Source organism: Peromyscus maniculatus, chromosome 18 (genome assembly GCF_049852395.1).
Source record: "Peromyscus maniculatus bairdii isolate BWxNUB_F1_BW_parent chromosome 18, HU_Pman_BW_mat_3.1, whole genome shotgun sequence".
NCBI lineage: Eukaryota > Metazoa > Chordata > Mammalia > Rodentia > Cricetidae > Peromyscus > Peromyscus maniculatus.
The window spans coordinates 39,575,220-39,603,185 of record NC_134869.1 but is presented as its reverse complement, the minus strand read 5'-3'; the positions used below and the strand labels follow the sequence as shown (position 1 = coordinate 39,603,185).

At 39.2% G+C, this 27,966-nt stretch overlaps 1 protein-coding gene across 3 annotated transcripts in view; it reads right to left on the bottom strand.

Moving 5' to 3' along the window:
* The window catches only part of Zfc3h1 (zinc finger C3H1-type containing), a 55,849-nt gene extending 28,147 nt beyond the window's left edge, over nucleotides 1-27,702 (bottom strand). The window contains exons 1-13 of one of the 3 annotated variants that reach the window (XM_016007383.3): nucleotides 25,809-25,945; nucleotides 23,152-23,231; nucleotides 21,764-21,855; nucleotides 21,017-21,433; nucleotides 11,932-11,996; nucleotides 8,847-9,048; nucleotides 7,900-8,123; nucleotides 6,679-6,799; nucleotides 4,864-4,961; nucleotides 2,728-2,937; nucleotides 2,417-2,581; nucleotides 783-920; nucleotides 89-210 (exon numbers count right to left, since the gene is read on the bottom strand). In XM_016007383.3, coding sequence (XP_015862869.1) covers nucleotides 89-210; nucleotides 783-920; nucleotides 2,417-2,581; nucleotides 2,728-2,937; nucleotides 4,864-4,961; nucleotides 6,679-6,799; nucleotides 7,900-8,123; nucleotides 8,847-9,048; nucleotides 11,932-11,996; nucleotides 21,017-21,083 — 1,412 coding nt within the window. In that variant the 5' untranslated portion in view covers nucleotides 21,084-21,433; nucleotides 21,764-21,855; nucleotides 23,152-23,231; nucleotides 25,809-25,945. Of the gene's footprint in view, nucleotides 1-88; nucleotides 211-782; nucleotides 921-2,416; nucleotides 2,582-2,727; nucleotides 2,938-4,863; nucleotides 4,962-6,678; nucleotides 6,800-7,899; nucleotides 8,124-8,846; nucleotides 9,049-11,931; nucleotides 11,997-21,016; nucleotides 21,856-23,151; nucleotides 23,232-25,808; nucleotides 25,946-26,992 lie in introns of those variants that run through there. The other 2 variants (XM_076553923.1, XM_006988969.4) reach the window with 2 other exon arrangements.
* Nucleotides 27,703-27,966: the final 264 nt, after the last annotated feature.

Below are 27,966 nucleotides of genomic sequence, written 5' to 3'. Positions count from 1 at the left end.
TCATATTCTAGAGTCATAGTTTACATACAGACAAAAGCGACTTTAGCAAACATCTCCCCTAAAATGAATTACATAAAATCTTCCTTACTTGGCAATCTCTTCCTTCAGCAATCGATATTCAATCTTCTTTTCCTCAGGCAAAGCTTCAGGCGTCCGCAGAGGGTCATTTTCCTTTTCAGATTTTGGAGGAATTTTGGGTTTTGAAGCTTGCTAAAAAGTATTTAAATCAACCAGATGAACAGCTTTCAAAAACTCTACACTGGTATTTATATTTTATACCCCAGTATATACTAATATATTTAGAAATATATTAATATCCTCACTCTTCTTTTGACAAATAAAGAGGATGCCGGGCAGTGGTGGCACATGCCTTTAATCCTATCACTCAAGAGGCAGAGCCAGGCGGATCTCTGTGAGTTCGAGGCTAGCCTTGTCTACAGAGCGAGATCCAGGACAGGCACCAAAACTACACAGAGAACCCCTGGGGGGGGGGGGTTCAGAAAAAGAAAAAATAAAGAAGCTAGTTGACAACTAGCTTACATAACTCAATTATATAACCCATTTTGCTACTTTGAAAAGGGAGTAATTAGAAACACAGAAGGAATTTTCAAAACCGTAAAAATCTATGTAATCAATAAACGGTTCATTATTTAAGTAGTAAAAGCACAAAACTTTCCCCATAAAGCACTGCCTTCACTCTAAGATCTAATTTTTCAGGAACAAAATTAACTTTAATGAGTGCCAATGCCTCAACTGCTTTCAGCATTAATTACAGCACATACCTCAGCAGTTCGTCTTGCTTCTTTGATCATGGACTCTAATCCACCAAAAACACTATTGGTTGCCTTGGAAGACTCCCCATCAGACTCACTGTCATCTGAATCGTTCAGGGTTACAACCACTGATTTATGTTTTGGAAGCTGCAAAACAATGTAATTGTTATTCACGGTAGTAAAAGCATTTGTGTTTTCATTTTTTAAAATAATTAGTGTGTTTGTCAGTCTACGTGTCTGTGGGTATGCCACATGTATGTGCAGGTGGCCTTGGAGGCCAGAAAAGGGCATTCAATTTCCTGGAGTTGGAGTGGTTTTGAGCCACGTAACATAGGTCCTGCAAACCAAACTCTGGTCCCCTAAGAAGTACCAAGTGCTCTTAACCACTGAGCAATCATCCAGCCCCCAGGAAAAGCATTTCGATTCTCTTCATTACTCTGTGACAACTAAGTGTATATATAGCTTTGGACAAGCCTTTTAAATTCTTTGTATATCAACACACAAAAATAACTATACATAGTATATGGTGGCATCTTCTGGTTACAGTCTATGATTATAGCCCCATATGGGTTATAATCCAAGCACAAGAAGCAGTCTATATTTTTGTCTTTCCCAATATTACTATAATTATTATAATCTTCATAATTTTTGTCTTTCTATAAAGAAAGACACTCCGATTTAAATTAACTCTTAAAGGGCAAAGAAATCATTTATAAAACTTTGCAGACATTGTAACTACACATAGAGGGTGACGGACCAAAGTTACTTTACTTAAATGGCAAAATTTCAACTTGACTTTGCTCTATTTATTTTCCTCTAAAGTCAACAGGAAATAAGATTTTAAAAATTGTCATTTCAACTTTATTCTCTAGTGCTGGGGTCTGACCCCAGAGCTTTGTTCATACTAGGTAAATCACTCTATCACCAAGCCACATCCCTAGTTTCTGGTTTTGTGGGTCAGAGTCATACTATGTAGCACAGGCAGACTTCACACTCAAGCTGGGACTGCAGGTTATCACCAGACTCAGATCATAAATTCTTCCATTATAGTATGATCTCTGGGTGAAAATATGAACAAGTTACAAATAAGATGAGAAACAGCCTGGCCTGGTGGCATAGGCCTGCAATTCCTAGCAGTCTGGAGACTGAGGCAGGATTATCAAGTTCAAGGCCTCCCTGTGCAATTTAGTGAGATCTTGTTTCCAAATTTTTAAAAAGTCTGAGGATATAGTTCTGTGGCAGTGTGCTTGCCTGTTGTGTGTGAGGGTCTTGGTTCAATTCCCAATCCTATTAAAAACACTTTTTTTAAAGTGCAAAGAGAAAAATTTTTAGATATCCATTTGGTAAAATAACACCAGAAAAGATTGAAATTGGGCCAATTTATAATCTTTAAGAGCAGAGGAAAAAACATCTACCACACTCTGAGAATACATTCTCCAACACACCATTACCAAATTCTACCAATCTTCAAGTGAACATGCTGCTCTTACTTCACACCTCTGTACCATTTTTAACTTGTATTTATATAGGAATTTATTTTTGCATATAAGTGAGCTAGACGGCAGTGACATGACAGTGAAAATATTCTTTTAAGAAAATTCTCATAAGCTGTATGAACGGTACTGTCTTATGCTTGTTTTTACCGAGATCACAGTTCGTGGAAGACGAGGTCCTCTGTGAAACTTTGGATTCTGTATCCTAGGCTGAGACACTGTATTAATACTGACTATTGACAGATTGCTTCTGGACAAAGGCTGAGAACTGTTCACGACTGGAGGTGAAGGTGGGTCGCTATTACTGGACGCTTCCTAAGAAGAAGAAGATAAACATTTCCATTGCATCAGACTTCACTTGCCTGAGAGCACTAAAGCCTCACTCACACAGGCAGACAAAAGCAGACCCGCCCTAACGGCAGGTGCGAGAGCGCCACCTAGAGGGCCAGGCTCTAAATTACCTCCGGCTTAAAAGCTCTTTTATTGGCTAGAGACTTAAGCAATTCTTCCCGAAGGAGCATTTCTTCCTCCTCTTCCTCATCTGCAAAAGGCGGTTTTGGAGGCTGCTCTGGATCTTCAGGGGGAAGAGGTGGCAAAGGCGGTGGAGGAGGTAGAGGCTCAAGAGAAACACACAAGCCTTCTCCATAAGGCTGGCTCAGAGATGGCACAGACTGAGTTTGTTAAAGAAATAATAATTTAAAAGAAAAATTAAATCAGACTTTATTAACTTCAAACAGTTCTGAAGCAATATTAAATCAGAAAAGGTATATATTCTTATTTTTAATTTTTCTATGTATACTGATGTATTATGTATAGTGATATTAACATTAATATTAATATTACGTATAATTCAAAGCTAACCCAGAATTTAATATTCAAGCATGAAAATGGTACTTTTGCAAATGTTTGAAACATTTATGAATTCCATAGTAATTATACAAATATAAACACCTCTGTTCCTGTCCCTATCTACATTTAAAATTCTAGAAGGTGTAAGAATCAAATTAGACAAGGTCATTCCCTTCAGATGAAATCAAGTTAAAAACAACACTAAAAGTAGAAACAAGTTAAAGCATGTGTGTATTTGTAGACAGGGTCTCACTGACTGGCCTGCAACTCACGATGTAGACCAGACTGACCTCCAACTCAAGAGATCTATTTGCATGCTCCTCACAAGCACTGGAATTAAAGGCATGCACCACCATGCCTAGTGCTAAATTTAAAATATTAACAAATTAAAATATGTAGTAATAAAAATTTTAAGTATCATTAAAATTAAATATAAATCAAAGAGATTATAAGAATAAGAGCCCAGAGCACTGCATAGCATTCTTTAAAATCCTTGTGAAAAAAAATGGCTTCTTAGAGATTACATAGGAAACCTGATTTCCTATAAACCCCTTATTTTGGATGTTTTGCTTCAAAGACTTTCCAGCAATTCTCCTCACATTTTAGCTCATTCATTCCTTGTTCTCAATAGAAATCATTTCAATTTCCCTTTCCAATAAATTCTACTGGAAGATATCACACATTTACCAGGGAAAATTTCAATGGAAAGGTTCTCTTACCTAGTAGGAGATACTGTTTGATATCTAGATGCTCGAAATCTAGAAGTAACTGCAGAACCTTTATTTATGGTTTCTCACTTTTTCTTCTTTTAGAAAACTGGGCTGATACTGCCCAGAGTGATGGCAGGCACCTGCAACCCAATGCTCAGAGGCAGGCTGCCCTGAGGCCATTCTTGTCTAAATGAATAGTGAATTACAGGCCAGCCAGGGATACAGAGTAAGACCCTGTGTCAAAACAAACACGGGGTGATTGACAGTTCCTTGAAGATGATGCTGGCAAGATGGCCCAATGGGTTAAAGCAGTCCCCAGAGTCCAAGTGGTGGAAGGATTTAATTTCCATAGATAGTATGTTTCTTTTGTCTGATTTTCAAGTTAAAAGTAACTATGGTTACCTAAAGAGGAGTAAGCAGCCTATCTACATCTTCCTAGCACTTGGAAAACAGGAGCAGGGGGACCTCTGTGAGTTGGAGGCCAGTCTTACCTATATACTGAACTCTACAATACCCAGGGCTATGTAGAAACCCTGCCTTAAAAACAAAAAGCAGGCTGGGTGGTGGTGGTGCATGCCTTTAATCCCAGCACTTGGGGAGGCAGAGGCAGGTGGATCTCTGTGAGTTCGAGGCCAGCCTGGTCTACAGAGCGAGATCCAGAAAAGGCACAAAACTACACAGAAAAACCCTGTCTCAAAACAAACAAACAAACAAAAAAAAGGCAAAGAAACAAAAAACCAATAAAATAAAATCCACAGAAGTCACAATTTTTATTCTGCTGTGGAATATGTTTCCTGAGTAGCAATTACTTGAGAAGCAAAGAGAAGAATTGAATTCAAAATGGAATTAAAATGAGCTGTAGTTTAAAAAAAAAAATCTACCAAGTGAATAGCTAGACAATCAACTGCTTAATTCTGCGTATTTCTGCTATTAATTCTACTAAGTGATAATGATTTTTTTAAGCACTCTTCAAAGCAAGCAATTCATGCCAGTTTTATGAAACAAATTAGAAGACACACAGTCATTTTCTTTACTTACTGAAACCTGAGCTGGTGGAGGCAAAGAAATAGATGGAGCTGAAGAAAAATACCCCAATGAACATTCAGAGAAAAATGGTGGTTGTACTGGTGAAGGCGCTGTTTAGAAGGGAACAAAATTCAAAAGAACTTTTAATAAAATGTTTCGGCGGGAACATATAAAATGTATAGGTAAGCTTCAAGGAAATAAATACATTGGCAGAGTGCAAATCAGGCCTTATAAGCTTATGACAAAATCCTAAACTTTTATGCATCCTTTTCTAACTATATAAAATTGTTCTTGCATCATAAAGTTAAATGTTATCTTTAAGATGAAATTTAATTCCTCAAAATTTATCTTTTGTTAGGCATGTAACATATGCCTATAATCCCAGGGCTCAGAAGGCTGAGGCAGGAGGATGCCTGGTCTGAAGCCAGCTGGGCTATAGAGGGAAACACAGTCTCAAACAAAACAGAGAAGCAACTTCCCTGTATTTCACTAGGATGTGGAAAGTCTAATTAATAGTACTAACAGAGAATAGAGCACTTTTTTCCCTTAACATAATTTTTACAAAATGATGAAATAAATTCTCTTGAATTCTGTCAAAGGGCCCTAGGGGAGAAAAGAGAAACACCATAACTCCATTTCTCCCTTAATATGGTGCTAAGGAAAGTAAGAACATGATTTTAAGTTGAAATGGAACTAAGGGTGAGGACTATGTACTATATGCAACCAACAGAATTTTTTTTCACATTTTAGACTGAGTTCTTTTCCTAGCTGTCTCACAAGTCAATACAGAGACATCATTGCCCTTTTGTACAGTTGATTCACAGCCTACATCTGAGAATATGTTAATCTTAACTACACTATCCTGAAAACTCTAAGGATCAGCCAGATGTGGTGCACATGCCTGCAGTCTCAGTGCTTGGGAAACAGAGAAGGGAGAATCCGTTTCAGGAACAGCCTGGGGTGCCCAGGAAATTTAAGGAAAGCCTAGGTGATACACAAAGACCCTATCTCAGAAAACTAAGAGGATAGAGAAGAGTGGGGAGGAAGGGGAGGGAGGGAGGGAGAACAAGACATGATAAATACCTAATACTAAAAAAGGTTACAATCAGACAAAGCTGAAAGTATGTTTTCTCTATAAAAAAGTTTTATAAAACTATTAAACCATGCATTAAGTTATTTTATGGGTTATAGTGAGTTAAGTGTTGTTAATATTTCAGAATTGCAATAAATCACCTCCAAGTACCTGAAAATAAAAGACCAACCTTTCCTTTATCAAAAATATAAGATTATCAAACATCAGCTAAAACAATGTCCTAAAACATCTATAAATCATGTATTTCTGTCTTCTCTCTAGTCTAGATTCATGGAACTGGAGTTCTAGTTTTGATTTGGTCTTACAACATAACCACAGGGAGAGATCATCAGTTTCCTAAACATTCCAATTTCTCCAAAGTCCACTGTATTGTTGTTCTGTCTCAGGTGCAGGTGTCTAGTATTAGTAAGAAAATAGTTCTCTCATGGTCAATCACATCTGAGTATCCAGAAAAACTGCCTGAGCTGGAAGTGTGGCTCATGACTTTAATCCCACAATCTTCCTATTTTAGATCAAATGCTCAATAGAGTTGAAACAAACCTTTTAAATTTAAAGCCTCTCACTTAAAACTTAAGGTTAAAACTATCCATTCAAGGTTTATTCTAAGTAATTACCATGTCACAGAAAATCCAGTAAATCTCACCTTCACATTTTTTTTCACTTTACACATTTCTTTGGAGGTCTGGAGTAGCTTACTTGTGATTATCAAAATGTTTCCAAGTTTTGACTCCTACCTGGAGAACTAGTTTCACTATCTGTATCCATCGCAACTTCTTCATAGTTATCATACTGATAAATGCCTCCTCCACTATCAGGTTGCTTATCCAAGGATCTCCTCAGGTCAGGATCTGAGGACTAAGCATACAATATTTTCTTAGTTTCAACAAACGCTATTCCGGGTTACTTATCACAAAAGAGTTGATAATTAACTTTTAGGGACAAATACCCAAAATTATTATGACTCTATGAGACCTGCCCATGGCAGCAATCTGGAAGGTGTCTATGACAGCCAAGTGTTATCTGTACAGATGAATTCCCCCATTATCTAAGCCATTAAGTAAATGGGGTCCCTCTTAATAAAAAGAAATCACAAAGTCCTTCCAACAGTTATGCAGTTATGGTTTTAGGCATGAAACTAGAAGGAAAATGGTCATTTTTGCATTATGATTATAATATCAGGTTATATTTTGTAAAGTCAAGAATTGGAGCTAGAAAAATGGCTCTGTGGTTAAGAGCGCTGGTCAATTCCCAGCACCCATATGGTAGTTCAAAACTCTAAGTCTAGTTCTAAAGGATCCAGTGCCCTCTTCTAGCCTCCACAGGCATCAGGCATGCAAGTGGTACAAGGCATGCACACAGGGAAACACTCAGTGGGTAAAAGGCTTCCTATGCAAGCATGAGAATCTGAGTTTGGATCCATAGGACCCAGATAAAAAGCCAAATATGGTGATACATGCTTGTAACCCCAGCACGAGAGAACAGAGACAGATCCTAGAGCTTGACAACCAGCCAACTCTAGATTAAACAGTAAACTCCAGGTTCAGTAAGACCCCATCTCAAAAATGTATGGTGGAGAAGAGAATAAGAAGACATACTGACATCAACCTGTGGCTTCTACATGCACTTGAAGGGTGAGAATGCATACACTTGTGCACACAACACACATTCCCTCACATACAGAGGAAAAAAAGATAGTTCTATCAAACATAAGGTATCTATAATTTTCCTTAGCTGACTGAATCTTTGTAATGATATTAACAAAATACTTAAATATGAACATTCTGGGCCAACAAGATGGCTCCATAGATAAAGGCATGTGCTGCAAAGCACAAGACCAGAGTTGCATCTCCGTGACCACATTACGGTACACACCTGTCTACCAACTCTCAAATGAATGAATGAAGATATCTGTAAAGTTTTTGAACATTTCAGTGTGATAGTTCTATACCCCTTACTTTGCTTCTTGATCTCCTCTTCCCACCAACCAATTTCATGAATCGATTGTACTGTTCTTCCTGATTGGAAAGGTCTCTGATTTTCCTGATTTCTTCTTCTCTTTTCCTCCTCTCTTCTTCCTCGGCTTGTTTCCGCTGGTCCTCTTCTTTCTGTCTTTCCTGCTCTTTTTGCTGCTGGAGTTTCTTCCACGCCTTTGTTTGCTGCTTCCTCAACGCTTGTTTAGCTTCCCATGAAAAACACAGCAATGTCACTATCTAGTAACTAAGCGTTAAGACTTCTTAAGTCAGAAGAGACTTAAACATTTTCATACTGTCAGCTAATGTATACAGCTGGGCCTCCCTAAATTCTATTTATAACAGCATTGTCTTCCAATTTAGGACTTCGTACTTTCTCAAACTCAAAACTCCCCGATTATAGGGCTGGAAAGATGGCTCAGTGGTTAAGAGCAAGAAGATCCAGGTTCAATTCCCAGCTCACGACCATCTGAGAGTCCAATTCTGGGGATTTCATGTCTTCATCTGCCTCTACAGGCACCAAGTATACACATGGTTCAGACACACATGGGACAAAATACCCATACACATAAAATGAAATATCCATTCAATTTTCCCCTCCATTTTCATAATGTTCTTTCCCTTCTTTGATCCTACCCACCTTCCTACCCACCCACCTTTATATTTTCCTTCTTCCTCCCCCCAACCAGCTCCAGGCCCAAGAGTAGTTGGCCAATAAAAAAAGACTCCATGTGGTTTTGTGCAATTTTTGGCTTTTTTTTTTTTTTGGGGGGGGGGTCTTTTGGGGGAAGAATATTTTTGTCTTATTTTTCTTTTCAATTTTTGTTTTTAAGAGAAGTAAGTTATTTTTTAAGTCTCCGAATTAAGAACTAGATAGCACAAGACGTACTGGTTCAATGGCACAGTAGTGACCGACCGACTGGCCGACTCACCTGCGGTGCTCGCTTTTCTGGCTGAGTGCACTTTTGTGCTGGCCTTCGTCCTCTGCTGCTGCACAGCTCTCGTCTTGGTCAGCTTCTCTTTGCTCTCCCTCATCACCTGCTGCTCTTTCTGTTGCCATTTCTTACTGGCCGACTGAAGAGCCAGAAGACGGAGCTGTAATTCAGACAGTTCCTCCTCATCTTCACCAAGTTTCTTTAAAACAGGGGGAAAAGTTACAAGTTTGAAAGTCTATTCCTTAATGTTAAACATTCTGCCAAGCTGAATCTTTCACCAAGTTAATTAAAAGTTAAAGTTAGTATTAAAACAAATATTTAAATGGAAAATATGGATAAAATAAAAAAAACTCATTTACTATCTATAACCCAAGACTTATACCACAAACAGAAGATCAATGGGTAGAAACTGTTGGTTTGTATGTAAATATGTAAAGATGAAGCAAGAGGAAAGTTAAGAGCTGGACACCATTTAAGGAGCTACACAAGCTTCAAAGAGGGACGTTGACAGCAAGAAGCCAGGATGAAGAATGAAGTACTTATCAGACTGCACAGCAAAAACAATACCAAGGATCATGCTAACTTCTTAACATTACTGCAGGTGGAAAAAGATGTACCCATTAGTTTGCACTTGAATGTTTTATGCTCTAAGTATGTATGTTCTCTGAATTATAAAATATTTTGAATAACCACTTTTCATCAAAGAAACTAAAATAGGATACTTTTTTTTAGGGGGGCGGTTTCGAGACAAGGTTTCTCTATGTTGTTTTGGTTCCTATCTTGGATCTCGCTCTGTAGTTTTAGTGCCTATCTTGGATCTCGCTCTGTAGTTTGGGTGCCTATCTTGGATCTCACTCTGTAGACCAGGCTGGCCTCGAACTTACAGAGATCCAACTGTCTCTGCCTCCCGAGTTCTGGGATTAAAGGCGTGCGCCACCACCACCCAGCCTAAAATAGGATATCTTAAAAGCAAAGGTTTAAAAAGGCTTTTGCTACTAAAGTAACTCCCTAATTTTTTTCACTCTACCTTTCAAATTTTAAACTGCTACATAAACACTGTATAAACTGATGAGTACTTGTACTGTTTAAGTATATGCATATACTATAACACTTACGTCAGATCCAATTATCACAAGCATTACTTTCCTCTTTACAATGAAAACACTGAAAATCTTGTCTCTCTAGCCACTCTAGAACAGCTCACCAGAACTTATTACTAGTGTAACCCGAAATGGCTTTAGAAAATTAGCCTGCTCTACATACTTCCGCTGAACTGTAACTGGAAATACCAAGCTACTCTAAGCAGTTCTTAAGTATTCATGGATTTGAGATGTTTGGAGAATTCTTTTAAAGATATGAAGCAGTACAAGAAATAGTTTCATATCCCAATACATTAAGACCCACTTAACTTTCTCTAATTGGTATTATGTAATTCTATTTTTCCTACACTCCAATTATTTTGATTTGTTAGTATAGGGAAAAGAGGGAATGCTAGCTAATAACTTCACCTTTCCACTGTTGAAAACTACAAGTACCACAGCTGTCTGCCTCAGCTCACTATGTAGCCCAAGGTAGCCATAAATGTTTGTCTGAGCTCACGATACAGGTAAGGTTAGCCTTGAATTCACAATCCTTCCAGACTCAATCTCCTGATTGTTGAAATTACAAGCCTGTACTACCACAATGGGTTCTAAATAATGTATATAGATACCCTCAAAGGCCAGAAAGAGGGTGTCAGATCCCCTGAAGCTGGAGTTACAGATGGTTGTGAGGTGCCCATTATAAGCGTTGAGAACAAACTTGGGTCCTCTAGAAGAGCACCAATAACTTTTGACTGCTGAGCCATCTCTCCAACCCCACAGTTCAAAATAAGTTCTTAAAAAGCATGTGTGCTGTTATCAATAGCTATCACACTGGATAGTGTAACTATAAAATATTTTCACTTATAGAAAATTCTACTGGAAAATACAGATTTAGATTTTTAACAGAAAAGTTATTTTTTACTGAGATTACTTTTTGCAACTCTTCCCCTTGGAATGAAATAAAAAACATCACTGATTCTGTGGTGTAACTATATTTGGTACTTGTAGATACTCAAAACCAAGATCACTGAAGTAGGGGTTCTTGCTCTGACATCTAATTCCTATGCAAATTAAGCAAGTCATTTAACCTACCCAAACATATCTTACTTCATCTATGAAACATACATAATGTCAACTTACTTCATATGGTTACTGTGAGGACATTAAAAAACAAATATTTATGAGTGTGTGCTCATTGTCACATTATCCTTCCTAAATTCAGGACCATCTTTCCTAGACTCTGAATCATTTCAGTTTACTCATAACAACAAACTGAAATCACAATAGAAGAAATTGCAAATATTTCAGATCTATAATAAAGAAAAGGCTTGAGTTACTCAATGTGTATCACATTTTAAACAATGTTTGATACTTCTGTACTTTATTCTATTAAAGCCTCACAACAACCCTGAGAATGCAAGACAATTAAACTCATTTTAGAGAAAATAGAGGAACACAGAGGCCAAAGAACTCACTCAGTTTAGCACTTTTTGATATAGTAAGAAAAGTAGCTAAAATGTGATTCAAAGTCTACCTAATCCCAAAACATCTCATATAGGATGAAGTGTACACACACACACACACACACACAACACACACACACACACACACACACACACACACACACACACACACACACACACACACACACAAAACCTGGAAGATAAATTCTGAATCAAAATTAAAAGTTTAAAAAATGATAAACAAAAAGATCACCTATAGATATAAATTGTAAATCAAGCTAATTGTTTATAGACTTTAGTGGAAAGAAACTCCTAAGACAATTCTCTAGAATGTCCAAATAATTTCAAAATAATAGACTATAAATAAGTTGGGCATGGTAGCACACAGCAGCACTCGCAGCCATCAGGAAGTAAAGGCACGTTTGAGACCAGCCAGAGCTACATAATGAGATCAAATCTCTAAAACAAAAGAACAGTCTACAGCAATGCAAGCATAGGTCATACGAAGAGTTTCAATCCCACAAAGCAGTGTCTTACCTTTTCAGAGAGAATATCGGAGGTACTAATTCTTCTGGTTAAATTTTGTTCTTTATCTTCTAATCCTTTAAAATAAAACAGCATCTTTTGAATATTCCAAAATATAGCCACAATTAATCCAAAATGAAAACAACACTATATAATAATCAGGAGTTATTTTAAAGGGTTTCATTATTATGGTCTTGTTTTCATGACTCTCAACCAAAATGAAAGAATGCTATATTAAAGGGAATGAAGGACTGAAGAAATATCTTCATCTATAAAATGGTAGACACACAAGTATGAGAAGTTAAGTTAGATCCCTAAAACCACATAAAAAGCCAGGAGTGGTGAACTCCATTTGTAACGTCAGCACTGGAAGATGGAGACGGATGACAGCTGGTGCTCACTAGCCAGCCAGCCAGCAATGACTGAGCCCCAGGTCCCACTGAGACCACAGACTAGATGATCATCCTGAAGAACACCCAAGATTGACCTCTTGCCACCACACATACAACACAGACAGAGAGACAGACAGAATGAGAATATGGATCTGACTAAGCTTGTACCATCATTCTAAAAGTTACAAGGCTAATACAAGTATTAAATAAGATACTTTGATAAAAATAGCTTTAGAACTAAAAATAATTATTTAGAATAGAAACAGAACTTATGGAGTAGATAAAATGGAGTACTACTCAGCAGAGAAAAACAATGAAAGCATGAAATTTGCAGGCAAATGGATGGAACTAGAAAAAATCATCCTGAGTGAGGTAACCCAAACCCAGAAAGACAGTCATGGTATGTACTCACTCACAGGTGGATTCTAGATATAAAATAAAGAACAATCAGACCACAACCCATAGAACCATAGAGGATATATATATATATATATATATATATATATATATATATCATGGAGGTCCCTAGGACGACTGTGGCTTATAATAAATTTCAGTTTTACTCAATTATTGAAAAAAAATAGCCAAATGAATGGAAACACATGAACTATGAACCAAAGGCTGAGGGGCCCCCAGCTGGATCAGGCCCTCTGAATAGGTGAGACAGTTGATTGGCTTGATCAGTTTGGGAGGCAACTAGGCAGTGGGACCAAGTCCTGTGCTCATTGCATGAGTTGGCTGTTTGAAACCTGGAGCTTATGCAGGGACACTTGGCTCAGTCTGGGAGGAGGGGACTGGACCTGCCTGGACTGAGTCTACCAGGTTGATCGCAGTCCTTGGGGGAGGATTTGTCCTGGAGGAGGTGGGAATGTAGGCTGGGGGTAAGGGGAGGGGGTGGGAGGGGAGAGAATAGGGGTACCCATGGCTGATATGTAGAACTGAATGGTATTGTAAAATTATATATATATATATATATATATATATATATATATATATATATATATATATATATATATATATATAAATAATGAAAAAAAAAACAAAAAACGAAGCAAAGCCTAATTACCAAACAGGAACTACAATGACAAATTTTATTTAAAATAAACTCGACACTTAAACTATAGCTTTCTGTATTATAAAGCTGACTATTTATTTAGGAGAACACAAGCCAGAGCAGTTATGTGAACCCAGACTTCTAGGGTACGGTCCTAAATCTGCAACAGTTGTAGGGATCATACAGTAATAGCACTAACAGCTACCGTAGTACTGAGATAAAGGCTTCAGTTAACAAAGTTAACACTCAAGAGTTGCAGGCTTAAATTTCAAACCTAGTGTTTTATGGTTGGTTATTTTCTCCATAATACCTCGCCTGTTAGTGTTCTAAACATCCTACTTTAGTTGCTCAGATGGACCACTGGTGAAAAATATACAGCTTATTCACTACATCAAGTACCCTACACAAAGCAAACAGGAGTAATCATCACATCTGAGGCAGATTTCTTTTCCTCTAAGACTTTAAAAAAATTTTTTTTTTATTATTCTAGTCAAGCCAGGTGATCCAGACCTGAAATCCAGCTACTTAGAAAGCTATAGCAAGAAGGATCACATGTGCAAGGCCTGCCTGGACTACAAAATGAGTTCAAAGACACCCTGGACAACTCAGTGAGATTCTACTCCAAAATAAATAGTATAAAGAGGGCTGGAAGTACAGCTCAGTGATAGAGAGCTTGCTCAGCATGTGTAAGGCCCCGAGCTCAATCCTGGTACAGAGAAGGGAAAAGGGGAAAAAAGCTTATTCAGTACAAAATGAATGGTGCATTAGTATACTGTGAAAGCTGGGAGTTTGGTGTTTTAAGATTACTTGCCTAGCTTGTGTGATGTTCACAGTACTATCTTCAGTAGAGGAGGAGGACAAGAAGAGGAAAAGGAAGATGAAGAAGAGGAAGAGGTGAAAACGGGAGAGGAGGAGGAGTGGAGAGAAAGGAGAGAGGAAAGGAAAATGGGAAGAAAGAAATATTTTAGCCCAAGATAAATCTCACATTTACCTATACATGATTTTCATCTCAAAGCAACAGTAAGAGAATCTCTAAAAACAGAAAACATAAAGCTGTGCCCAAGTGATCTGAGTCATATAGGAATACAAACCACACCCTTCTACCACACGGGAATCGCAGTGTGTTATGAGCTATACCATTCACACCGTCTGACTTCAGTAACACTCCTTGCTCTACTTCACAGTAAACACTTCCAAGCTTTGACTTCTACAAGCACACTTCCAGTCCTTTTCAAAGTTAAATGATTTATTCATTGCAATACAGGGCATCTTTAAAAATTCATTTAGTATGTAAAAAATGCATTACCGTTTTTCTGAGCTCACTATCTTTTTTTTCATGTACCACTAATAAAATGGTCACTGCTTTTAAAAGGCACATGTATTTAATCCCAGCACTTGGGAGGCAGGAGCTGGCAAACTGCAGCCAGCCTAGACTATATAGCAAGTCACCAGAGCTATGTGATGAGATCCTATCTCAAAAAATAAAGACATGCCGGGCGGTGGTGGCGCACGCCTTTAATCCCAGCACTCAGGAGGCAGAGCCAGGCAGATCTCTGTGCGTTCGAGGCCAGCCTGGGCTACCAAGTGAGTTCCAGGAAAGGCGCAAAGCTACACAGAGAAACCCTGTCTCAAAAAAAACAAAAAAAATAAAAATAAAAATAAAGACACATGTACCATAATCAAATCAATCACAGGTCAAAGTAACAACTATCAGACAAAACAGGCTGAACAAAAAAGACACAACCTTCCAATAAGTACAGAAAACACTAGATTTTTTTCTCCTATGAGAATCTGAGTTTCATTTAGCCATGAAACATCTAAGAGTTAATTAAGATCTCATGTTTCTGTGGAAAGTGGGAGAGCCTTTAACATACCATAGGAGAATGAACCTTCTCAACAATTAACCAGGAGATTCAGACATATCTTACATGTACATTTTAAATATAGATCATTGTTGACTTGATCTTGTGATTAGTTATGTACTATTCTGACATATCTATTCCTCCATCATTATCCCAATGTATTTTAGGGATAGGAAAAAGGTCTCACTATGTGGTCAAATCTAGCCTTAAACTTAAAAGTCCTCCTGCCTCCAACTTCCAAGTGCTAGAACCAAAGAGATGCTATTATCTAGAACCTCCAATATGTGAACTGGTCTTAGACAGTTACCAAGTAGTTAAATCTTACTCCTGGGATTCCATGTAAGCTGGAATCAGCACACATTTGTTATAGTTTTACTATGTTAAGGTTAAAAACCTTTCTTTTGAATTAGACAAAAGGGGGGGATGTGGAATAATCCTTCCATACACTGTGAATATGTACTAATCTCATTGGTCAATAAAAACTGACTGACTGGTAGCCAGGCAGGAAGTACAGGTGAGACAACCCAACTACGGACACTGGGATGAAGAAGCGCAAAGTAAGAAGGGTCACCAGCCAGATACAGAGGAAGCAGGGCATGTATGTACAAAATGAGGTAACAAGTCATGAGCAATGTTAGAACTTAGATAGGAAATGTGGGCTAATTTAAGTTGAAAGAGCTAGTTAGTAACAAAGCCTGAGCTATCGACCAAGCATTTATAATTAATAAAGACTCCATGTTGGTTATTTGGGAACTGGTGGGTGGGAAAGAAACTCCTGCCTACAGATGGTAGTTAAAACCTAACAATGAGACTATCCCAGGAAAAAGTAAAATCAAGCACATCAAAAATAAAGAAGCTTCATGGGGGAAAAAAATCATTTTGTTTTTGTTTTTGGAGACAGAGTTTCTCGGTATAGCCCTGACTGTCCTGGAACTCACTCTGTAGGCCAGGTTGGCTTCGAACTCAGAGATCCACCTGCCTCTGCCTCCCAAGTGCTGGGATTAAGAGTCCTGGAATAAAAGGTATGCACTATGACCACTGGGTGGAAAAAGTATTCTTTAAAAACTAAGAAAAGGAAAAAAAAGGCAGGTGTAATAGTACATACCTTTAACCCCAGAACTCCAAAGGCAGAGGCAGAAGGATTTGTCATTTCAAGGCCAACCTGGTCTACACAGTGGGTTCCAGGCCAGGTACTTGTTCCAGGGCTACTTGCTGAGGCCCTATCTCAAACAAATAAACAAAGGGGGCAGGAGATGAAGACAAAAATATATATTACAGAAACTGCCAAATTATAAAAGAAACATAACAGTAGAGATTTCTCTTTAGTATGGAATATTCTCAACACTGCAGCCAGAGAGATCTCTTGAAAGACCTAGAGCTTCTCTCTTGTAAATTTGTAAATAAAAGGAAAGGTGAAAAGAACCCCTGAATTCTGCAACTGGATTGTACAGAACCTAGCAAAGTATAGCTTTAACAATGCAAAGTTTCTGTTCTGTGGTGGGGACTAAAAAGATTGTATTGGGTTAATGGAAAAATGGGAATTAAAATACAGAACAGGTACAACCTAGCCTACCCTGAAATCTCACTGAGAAAGAAGACAAATGCTTGAGAGAAATTAGTGATAACAGTTAAAGATAAGAAAGAGGAGATTAAATTTCAAGATTAAAAAAAAAAAATCTCAAATATTTTCCAAGTATATCCATAAGTGAAAGTGGTTAAAAAAAAAAGCAGAAAAACAGCAGAGAAGAGGCAGGCATATCAAACAAAGTGGTCACAAACAAGAAGAAGGTCTCTGCTTCCTCTGAGTTTAAGAATTTAAATGAAAAATTAATATGGATAGTGTCATTATGATACAGAAGTAAAAAGATGGAATTGACTTTAATTCATTTATTTACCTCAAATAAGAGCAAGCTCACACGTAATATGAAAGTTTAAAAGAACCATTGAGAACGGGAAATGGCGTTGGACAGCAGTCTTTTTGAGCAAAGGAAAGAGCAGGGTATGTGTGCAGAAACATCTATGCATACATATAACTAATGATCCAGATAAGCACTGGGTGGTTTTTTGGTTTCCTTGACTCTTCTTCCACAGAAGCCAGTTTGTCAAATTTGAATTTTCATTTGAATTACTGCAAGCATTCACACATAACTAACTTGTCTACCCTGCTATGTTATACTTCACAGAAATTATAAATAGCTGACACTTATAACTTATTAGAAGGAAACAACAATTTTAGAATATGTAATCAAAAGCAGTCATCACTCTCATTTACAAATTTATACCAATGAGTGGCCTTGAAAACTTCAAATATAAAAACTGATCCCAGAAAGCTGGGTTGGGTATGGAGGAGGCCTACCTATGAGGCAAAGACAGGAGGATCAGGAGTTCAAGGCCAGACTTAGCCAAAATAATCTGAGACCAGACTGGGCTATATAACACACAACTTGAAAACAATGATACACAAGAAAAAAATAAACTTTCAGTTATGAGAAAAGTAAAAGTGATTTTAGAAACAAAAATGGAAATATTACAACAACAACTGTAACTGAAACAGAAATCTGAAGAGCTGGGCTTAAAGCAGATTGAACGGGACTGCAAAGAGAATGTACAAAATCAAAGACACAGCACAGGAAGCTTGCCAGAATTTACGCAGCAGAGTTCTAGGGATAAACCCCTATGACTAAACCAAGAGACAGGAAAAATACAGTGAAATGACAGACTACAGCATGAATCAATACGGAATTCTAGAAAACAGATATTAGCATAGCATGTAACTACATAGAGTATTTTTTTCTAGAAACAATGGAAGATCAAATTCACAATCAAGAAGCACAACAAATCCCAAGCTGCATAATAATAATAATAAAAAATACAATCAACACTAAACTATATACTATCAAACACACAAAAAAAGATTTTTTTCCAAATGATTAGAGAAAGCTAGATTGCCTTCAAATTAAATATTCTTAAGAATGATAGCTGGTTTTTTAAAATCAACAATATAAGCAAAAAACTATCTTCAGTATGGTGAGATAACCAACATAGAATTCTAATTTGGGAAAAAAAATATCTTATGAGTTTTGGGGATACTGAGATGGCTCATTGGGTAACAAACTTGCTTCACAGCCTGACAATCTCAGTTCAATCCCCAGAACACATACAAATATGGAAAGAGAGAAATGACTCCCCAAAGTTGTCCCCTAACTTCTACACATGCACTATAGCACATGTGCAAACCTGCATGCATAACTGCCCCCCCCCGCCTTGTTTTAAAATTAAAAAAAGGAAGAACAATTACTGTCAAACTTCTCAACTTGGCATTATTTGAAGCAAAAAGGGAAATACAAGCTGGGGGATGCAGCTTGTGGCAAAGAACTTTCTTTGTACCTATGAAGCAGGCCCATATGCATGACACAGTCACCCACAGAAATATGCTGGCCTTATCAGAAGTCCTGGTACACGCCATTTTCTTGGGAAGTTAAGAAACTCTCTCTTAACTCTGTCTTAACATACAGACAAATCTACCATAAGGTGGCAATTTGTGTGTGTGTGCATTTCTCTTGCCTCAACTTCCCAAGTCACTGGGATTGCAGGCTGGAACCACCAGGCCTGCCTGCTCATTTGAGGCTTTTCATTTAGCACACTGTTTGAAATTCATTCATGTAGTTCTGTTTATCACTAATACATTCTTTTTTTTTTTTTAATATTCCAGGGATGATTCTAATCTTAAACTATTCCACAGAAGAACTTGGAAACTATCCACAATTCATTTTCCAGGTATCAGAACCATACATTAAAATTTGGCAAGGAAGGGGGGTGGGCTGGGGGGAGGGGTGGGCGAGAGGGGGAGAACAGGGGATTCTGTGGCTATTATGTTGAACTGAATGGTGTTATAAAATAATAATAATAATAATAAAAAAAAAAAAAAAAAAAAAAAAAAAAAAAGAAAAAAAAAATTTGGCAAGGAAAACAGGAGGTGGGGGTGAAATTAAAGGTTAGGAGCACAGATGAGCCACCAGCCAACCTTTATTTATATGAAAACACAAATATCCCTCTACCACATGCATAAACTACTGTAGAGTAATACAGGGAATACCACTCAGCATAAAAAGGAGGGGGGGCTGGAGAGATGGCTCAGTGTTTAAGAGCACAGACTGCTCTTCCAGAGGTCCTGAGTTCGATTCCCAGCAACCACATGGTGGCTCACAACCACCTGTAATGAGATCTGGTGCCCTCTTCTTGCCTGCAAGGACACATGCTGACAGAACACTATACATAATTAATAAATAAAATCTTTTTTTAAAAAAGGAATGATATACAGACCTACATGGATGAATTTCAAACAGTGTGCTAAGTGAAAAGCCTAGAATCAGCAAGCAGGCCTGATGGAACCAGCCTGCAATCTCAGTGACTTGGGAAGTTTAAGCAAGAGAATCACAAGGTCAAGGCTACTACTGAGCAACTTAGTGAGGCCCTGCCTATTTCCATTACAAAACAGAAAGTAAAGATAAGTGAGAATCTCACTCAGAGATAAAAGGCTTGCTTAGCATGTGTGAGGCCATAGGTTCAATCCTCTGTACCACCAAAAAAGTAAATAAAATAAATACATAAATAAAATAGCTGTATGATAGCATTTATGTTACTCTGGGAAATCCTGGGAGCAGATCAGTGGTTACCAGATGGACTGAAGATTAAGAGCCCTGTTAAGTATTAAAGGAACAGGGATAACAAGATGAGTCAGTAGGTAAAGCGCTTGTCCTGCAAGACCGCTGATGACACACGAACATCACACACGGGAACAAGAAAAATATTAGAGAACTGATGCATCTCAATTGTAATGGCTGGTGAGGATTATTACCAGTTACTCAACTGTCAACATCTGTCAAAATTTAGAGAATTATAGACTACAACGTCTATTTTCCTGCATATAAATTATATGTTAGGAAAGAAAATATTAAGTGGATTTTTAAAAACAACATATATAAATTAATTCAGGTATAGAAAAGCACTGAAACACTACAAAAATCAATTAATATAATTTGTTATACTAAGAGAAATTAAAAACTCATCAATAGTGACAAAAAAGATAGTTAAACTTCAAAATATATTCACAACTTTAAAAATTGCAAAGTAGGAATAGTTATTTACCCAATAAACCTTAAAAACTTAGACATCTGGGCTGGAGAGATGGCTCAGAGGTTAAGAGCACTGGCTGTTCTTCCAGAAGTCCTGAGTTCAATTCCCAGCAACCACATGGTGGCTCACAACCACCCGTAATGAGATCTGGTGCCCTCTTCTGTATACATAATAAATAAATAAATAAAAAAACTTAGAATCTACAAAACACTGAAGTATCATGCTTTCATTAGGAAAGGAAGGTGCTCACTATTATCACTTATGTTCAACACATTTTTAAGTCCTGGAGAGCAAACCAGGCCAAAAACAAAAATAAAGATCAGCACAAGTCAGGAACTGTGGCACGCACACACTTGCAATCCCAACACTCAGGAGGCTGAGGCAGATTGATTACAAGGTTTAGGCCAGCATGGACTACTACAAGGCAAGTTTCAGGTCAGCCTGGACTAGAGAGTGAGACCCTGCCTCAACTACAATATTTAGTGAACAAAACCTATTATTAAGTAATAATAAGACCTATAATGAAGGTACAAAAAAAACTGATAGAAAATTGGGATCCTTCTAAGTACTGAAGCACACTTAAACTGTTGTGACCAAACTCTTTAAAAACAAAACGTATTTAACAGAGAGAACTCGAACCGCTATTCCATTACCTTGGCTAGCATCTGTGGTGCTGGATTTCAAGGACAGCTGCTTTGTTCCATCTTTCACTCTTTTCATCCGGTTCTTATCCCCTGGTAAAGTCAGTTTTTGCCTGAGTGGTTTTAATTCAAATGCCTGAAAAGTTTTGACCTGCGTCTTCTCCTCGGGAGCTACTTCTTTACTTGAGTCTTTTGTAATACTGGCATTCTCAGTGCTTGTTTGGTCCTCACAATGCAGTGTTTTAGCGTCTTCCTGCACACTCTCTTCTTTGCTACTCAGAGCGAGTTTTTCATCCTTGTTGATGCACTCTAGTTCCAGCTGTATTTGCTTATACTTTAGAAGCAAATCTTCGAAAGTCTCTTCCGCACAGTTTTCACTTTTGGATGAATGATTCTGTTTTCTTGATGGAGATCTTCCAAAACTTTTGGCTGAACAGCGTATTAAGGAAACCAGTTTCCAAAAATTTTCCGGTTAAATTTAACAAAAATACTTAGGTTATAGATGAATTTTTCTCCCTTAATTTTTCAAGATGAACGGATATTTTTAATCACTAAAATCCATTTAACATATGTGCTGCTAACGCCTGCTTATGTGCCCATATTGCAATTTAACAAGTATCCATACAAACAGTCCACTTACAAAATCATTAGTGTCAGAAATTACCAGCTGAATCCACAGGCAGTCCAACCGGTTAGGTTGTGGCATCCTTCCTTCTGTAAGGATGAGGAAAACCCAAAGCGAACGGATGTTAAGGATGCTTTCGGAAGGAAGGGGGAGAAACGGTTTTGTCACAGATGTTGACAATTTACACTTCTGATAGTCAGGAGGGAATCTTCTCTTTTATTAGTTTCTTCTCATTTCAAATTTAGAAAAATAAATAATAAAAAAAATGAACACTGACAATTAGTAATTTATGAAAGAGACATTTCTTTAAAAACTAATACATAATAAATTGAGAATTCATCATGTGCTAAATCTGACACATGCACAATTAACAGAAAAGCCATGTAACAAAAAATAAAATTGTAAATGTTACTCAAAATGCACTTTTTAATTTCAAACAATTTATGAATATGATATGAATTTCACTCTGCAAGTTAAGAAGTGACAACCCCGGTAACTTGTGTAGTTTATTAAACCACTTGTGTTTCCACTGGCTGTAACTTAACACATGCCTTCTCTACTAACAGGACAAACGGCCAACAAGGATTTCAAACTCCTGACAACCAATTCAAAGAGGGGAATCATGGCCACATATTTGAGAAACTAAATGAAATTCAACTTAAAAATCAATAGTTCTGCTTTAAAACTGTTCTAGTAATCTCTGCTTCTTAAAAGAAGTTTTCTGCGCCCCTGCCCACTATACAAACACAGGGTTTCTCTGTGTAACATCCCTGACTGGCCTTGAATTTACAGAGATCTGTGTGCCTCTCTGCCTCCTAAGAGCTGGGATTAAAGGTGTGTGCCACCACATGGCTAAAAGAGGCTTTTTAATACCTTTCTTTTCTACCATCCCACTAAATAGCATCTAGCTTGTTTTATTAGGGCAACAGAAACTGATTGAAGTTTATAGACTAGTATTTTTAAACTTCATTCTACCTGATTTCTGCAGTCACTATACACCACTGCTGTCTCTGCTTTGGAGACTCTCATGTCTCATTTATCTACACTGTTTTAATGCTTCCTAACGCCTTTCTCTTCAAAGCTTGAAATGGCGTTCTGTAGTTGTCAGAACTCAGTCTTTTTTAATTTGAAAACGTTCTAAACAACTCCCGCTGTTTTACCCACCATGTAAGAGGAATCTGAACTGATAAGGTATTTTGGTTCTCTAGTGCCCACAAGCCAAGCACACAGTGCTATCAAAGTAACCTTTGTTTTGTTTGTTTGCTTCCAAGACAAGGTTCTCTGTGTAAGTCTTGGCTGTCCTGGAACTCTCTACAGAGATCAGGCTGGCTCTGAACTCAGAGATCCGCCTGCCTCTGCCTCCCAAGTGCTGGAATTCAAGGCGTGCGCCACTGCCTGGCTGTCAAGGTAATCTTTCTAGATTATAAAACTTCAGAACATTCTTTTTCATTGCCATTAGAGCACAAAGTCCTTAGAATGAATGCCTTTATTATCTGACCTGCGCTTACCTTTCCAACCTTACCTTTTCCCGGCTCATCACAATTTACGCAGCTTTGTAGCTAGGCTTCTGTTCTTCAACTTGACCCCAATTCAAGACACATCCTAGATGAAGCCAGAATTATTTATTCTCCCTGGCCATTTATGCATTCTTTATGCATAAATACTGTAATTATCTATAGTCCAGCTGAGCCATCTAAAAGTAGAACTATAGCAATAAAACCAAATAAATAATAAAGACACTGCAAATATTTGCAAAGTGAACAGATTCAATATACCAACAAAAGTAACCTATCTGAAAAATGAGTAAAAATAATTGAGTTACATTCATTAACTTACCTCTGAGACACTCTTTCTCACCTCTACAGCATTAGGATCAAATCAACACTTGCTTGTCTGTCAAGATGTTATTTCTAACTTGTATTTTATGTGCTACTTGCTGAGGCTCAGTGGAAGAAGAAGAAAAGGACTGCTTAGGCTGGAGAGGACAGTGCCGCAGTTGTGCGTATTGCTCTTGCTCAGGACCCAAGTTCAAGTCCCAGCACCCATGTCAGGAGGCTCACAACTGTCTGTAGCTCCAGCTCGGGGCAATCTGACACCCCGGTCTCCTGGGGCACTCGTGTGAACGCATGCACACACGTATACATTTAAGATTAATAAAATAAATCTTGCCGGGCGGTGGTGGCGCACGCCTTTAATCCCAGCACTCGGGAGGCAGAGCCAGACAGATCTCTGTGAGTTCAAGGCCAGCCTGGGCTACCAAGTGAGCTCCAGGAAAGGCGCAAAGCTAAGCAGAGAAACCCTGTCTCGAAAAACCAAAACCAAAACCAAAACCAAAACCAAAATAAACCTTTAAAAGAGGAAGAAACTGCCTTTATATGAGTTTGGTGGCAAATACCTTAATCTTTACCACCAAGGAAGCTGAGACAGGACTGGGAGCTATTTCACAAGCTCCTCTCTTCAAGCAAATTTTTAAAAGAACCAGTGATGTAGTTTCTATAGTAGGGCCTTGGGCTCAATAGTCAGTATCAAAAGGAAAAAAAAAAAGAGATGAGAGAGAGAAAGAGACTGGCTTTAAAGTGACTTTTAAACCTGCTGTTTTAAAGGAAGAACCACTTTTCAACCTTAGCTGAAATCAAAAATGAAGATAGGCTAACTCTACTGATGGCACACACTGTCCTAATCTGATTTCTAAGTTTAAAATGGTAGTTATACAGGAAGACTTAATACTAACAAAGACTGACAAAATGTCTATCCTAACTCTAAGGAGGCTGAGACAGGAGATGAGGAGTCCTGAAGTAGCCTATGCTACTCGAGACCCTGTCTCACAAAATAAACAAACAAACAAACTGAGACAGGCCAGGAAGTGGTGGCCAGTGCCTTTAATCCCAGCACTTGGAAGACAGAGGCAGGCGGATCTCTGAGAGTTCGATGCCAGCCTGGTCTACAGAGTTCCAAGACAGTCTCCCAAGTTACAGAGAGAAACCCTGTCTAAAGAGTGTAGGTAAATATCCAGTGTGCTTCTGTGATTTTGATTTCTCTGACAGCTTTTCAGAAATCAGCAATTTTGCTGACTGTTTTCAGATACTGCACTTTAAGAACAGGATGCTTGGTTTGATTGTCTGCATTACTGTTCTCATGAAATATCAGTAAACCACACTAGAGGTAGAGTTCATAATAAGAACTTGAGAAGGAAAAACGTAATGCGAGCAAATAAAACTTGAATATAAAGCTCCATCCACGTTCTTTTAATATCAGTATCCTGCGCAGCTTAATTCCTATGTCCACTGTGATTATAAAAATGGCTACTTTACAGGCGGGCAGTGGTGGTGCACGCCTTTAATCCCAGCACTTGGGAGGCAGAAGCAAGTGGATCTCTGTAAGTTTGAGGTCAGCCTGGTCTACAGAGCAAGATCCAGGACAGGTACCAAAACTACACAAAAACGAAAAACAAAAAAGCAAAACAAAAACAAACAAACAAAAAGGCTATTTTACAAATATTGCCTAAAAAGAGAGCAATTCTGACGCAACTGATTTAGAAATGAAATAGCTTGAGTATAACTTTTTGTCTATTTTTTTAAACATAATTAGGATATATTACTTGCAACTTTAAAGAAAACAGAATGGACCAGATTCTGTTTCAGTTCTTTTTTAATGGTTTTTCTAGACAGGGTCTCTCTGTTTAACAGCTCTGGCTGTCCTGGAAGTTGCTTTGTAGGCTGGACTACAGACCAGGCTGGTATGAAACTCACAGAGATCCCCCTGCCTCTGCGCCAACACCACCCCGCCCTTCCCTATACTTTTTGCAGTAAGTACTTAAAATCTAGTCTATGCACAACTCCCAACAGCAGCAATAATCGGACAAAAACATGGAGGAAAGAGGCAGGCAAGCCTAGCCACCACCCTTTCTAACGCCCAGGAACTAAGGAAACCATCCAACTGCCACAGTACTTTTGTCTTCAATTTGATGTTTTTTACTAAATTCTATTTTCATTTGTTTCTCCAACCCAAATTACACGTTTCATCTGTGTAAGCTTAAAAACATGTTTATGTATTTGGATATCCTGTTTTTTAATTCAGAGAGCAAAAAATCATGGATGGCTCATGTTTGCATATAATCATGGCCAAAGGTTTTCTGATCTTCATGAAAGAACATTGACTGTGTTTTAAAAGATTACCTACCTGTGATGTTTCTCCAAAACAATCTTGAGATGCTTCTAAACCAATGTTAGGCAATAGAAGTAAAAGCTTTTTCAGGTCACAGGAGCCAAAATCTGTTGTTTCTCTAAGTACCCCTTGCCATTAACATCACGACATCTAGAAAAAGCCAATATAGCCTAAAGTGCTTCATAAAAACAGTTCTGAATATGTTCCAATTAAGTGTCGTATGTAAATTTTATAGAAAATATATTAAACAATTATTACATCATGGGAATTATAGCTAGTAATAAAAGTGCTTAGTAATACTATCTTAAACAATTAGTAAAAGTCGGGAGGTATAAGCCCATCGTAAAACACGGAACGTTTTTGGACGAATAATCTCTTAACATAAATCCCGAGTAAATTTGGTAATGTTAAGATAACCCAATAATGTTAGAGGGAGCAAAAATTAGGAAATCGACTGCTTTTCTTCCCAGCTTGTCCATACACTACACATCCCTCCCTTTCTAACACACTAAAATGAAAGTGCTGGTAAGTTTATCTTTCTCTGATCTATACACGTAGGCAGCACAAAGAGATATAAAGCCCAAAAGTGAACTTAATGCATATAGCTTTCCAAATTATGCATGAATTTTAAAGATCAGAATTACTAAAACTGGTAAAAAATAAAATAAAGGGTCTGCATACACACACTTTAAAAGGCAGCAATGAGAACGAATAACTCTAGAAGAGTAAGAAAAAATTCACAAGAACCGTAAAATTACAGAGGAAAACGTAACTTAAAACTTAAAGTCAGGATGAAACATAAGTAACAGGATTCCTCAAGATGTTATGAGTATTTCTTTTATGAGCATTTCTTTCCTCTAATAACCTAAGTGAATTCCCCATAAAACACGAAATGCCGGTGCTAGCAAAAAAAAAGCCAAATGCTAATGAAATCTGGACTGCTGGTATTCCGTTAAAAACCCAGATTGTACTTGATTCCCCTAGCTGACCCGAATCCATGACACGCTCATGTTCCAAGGCAGTCCATCCAATAATAAAGCAATCTGAGAAAACAGCGGTGGAGTGTGTGGCACATGACAACTGCCGGCGGACACAGAGACAAATGCGTGGTTCTGAAAAGTTAAAACTCAGGGACCGAGCCGTGACGCCCACGGGAGCTCCGGCGACACACCCAGGGCGGACCGCCACGTTAAGGATACAGCTCTTGCGAGGCGGAGAGGGTTCTCGCCAACTCTGACTGCTGCCGAATCCGGATCCCGCTCCTCCGCCCAGGGGAGGTCTGCACCCCGGCTTGCCTCCTCGCTCCCCCACGCCTCGCCCCCGACTCCACCGACTCCCACCCCGGTAAGGCCTGCCTCGAAAGCGGAAACGGTCCAGGGCGAGGTGGCTCCGCTCCCAGAAGGACGGCCGGGGGCTGCTTTCCGACAGGGAGCCCGGAGGCATCCGCACCGGGGGCGGGTGAGTCCGGAACGGTTCTTTGGGTCGGTAGCTGCTGGGTCCCCTGAGGTGGCCCCGCTCGGACGGGTGCCGCGAGCGTGAGAAATTCCTCAGCGGCTGCTGCGAGGAAGACGAGGACGACGACGAGCCGCCGCCGCCGCCGCCGCCTCCTCCTCCTCCCCCGGATCCGCCGCCCCGGGGCGGGTGAGGAGGCCTCCGCCGCGGGTACGGTAACAGCCCGCCGCCGCTACTGCTGGTGCTGCTGCTCCGGCTCCGGATCTGGCTGTTGTTATCGTCGTCGCTGATCTCCCCATCTTCGAGCTCCCCTTCTTCCTTCGGGGAGAGGCCGCTGGAGGCCGGGGCCGAAGGATCGGCCGTCGCCATCCGGGGGGATGGGGTGGGAGGAGAAGCAGCGCTGTTCGCACCCCCGGAGCCCTCCTTGTCCGGGGACCCGCCCGCCCGCCCGCCCGTCCGTCCGTCCGTCCGCCCGCCCGCTGCCTTCCTTCCCCCTGGCTCCTCTGCCCTCGGTTCCTAACGGGCCGGGCAGGCGCTGGCCTCCCCGTGCTCGGTCGCCGAGCAGGCTCTGCTCCCCAACTTCCCCGCACCCCAGATCTCTCGCTCTGTCGCTCGCTCGCTCGCTCGCTCGCCGGACCGTCGCTCAGCCCACTACCCTCTCCTAGCGCCCCCTTGCTGCTCTTCCGCCTCGCGAGAAAGGAGCCGTGGAAGAGGAGGAGGA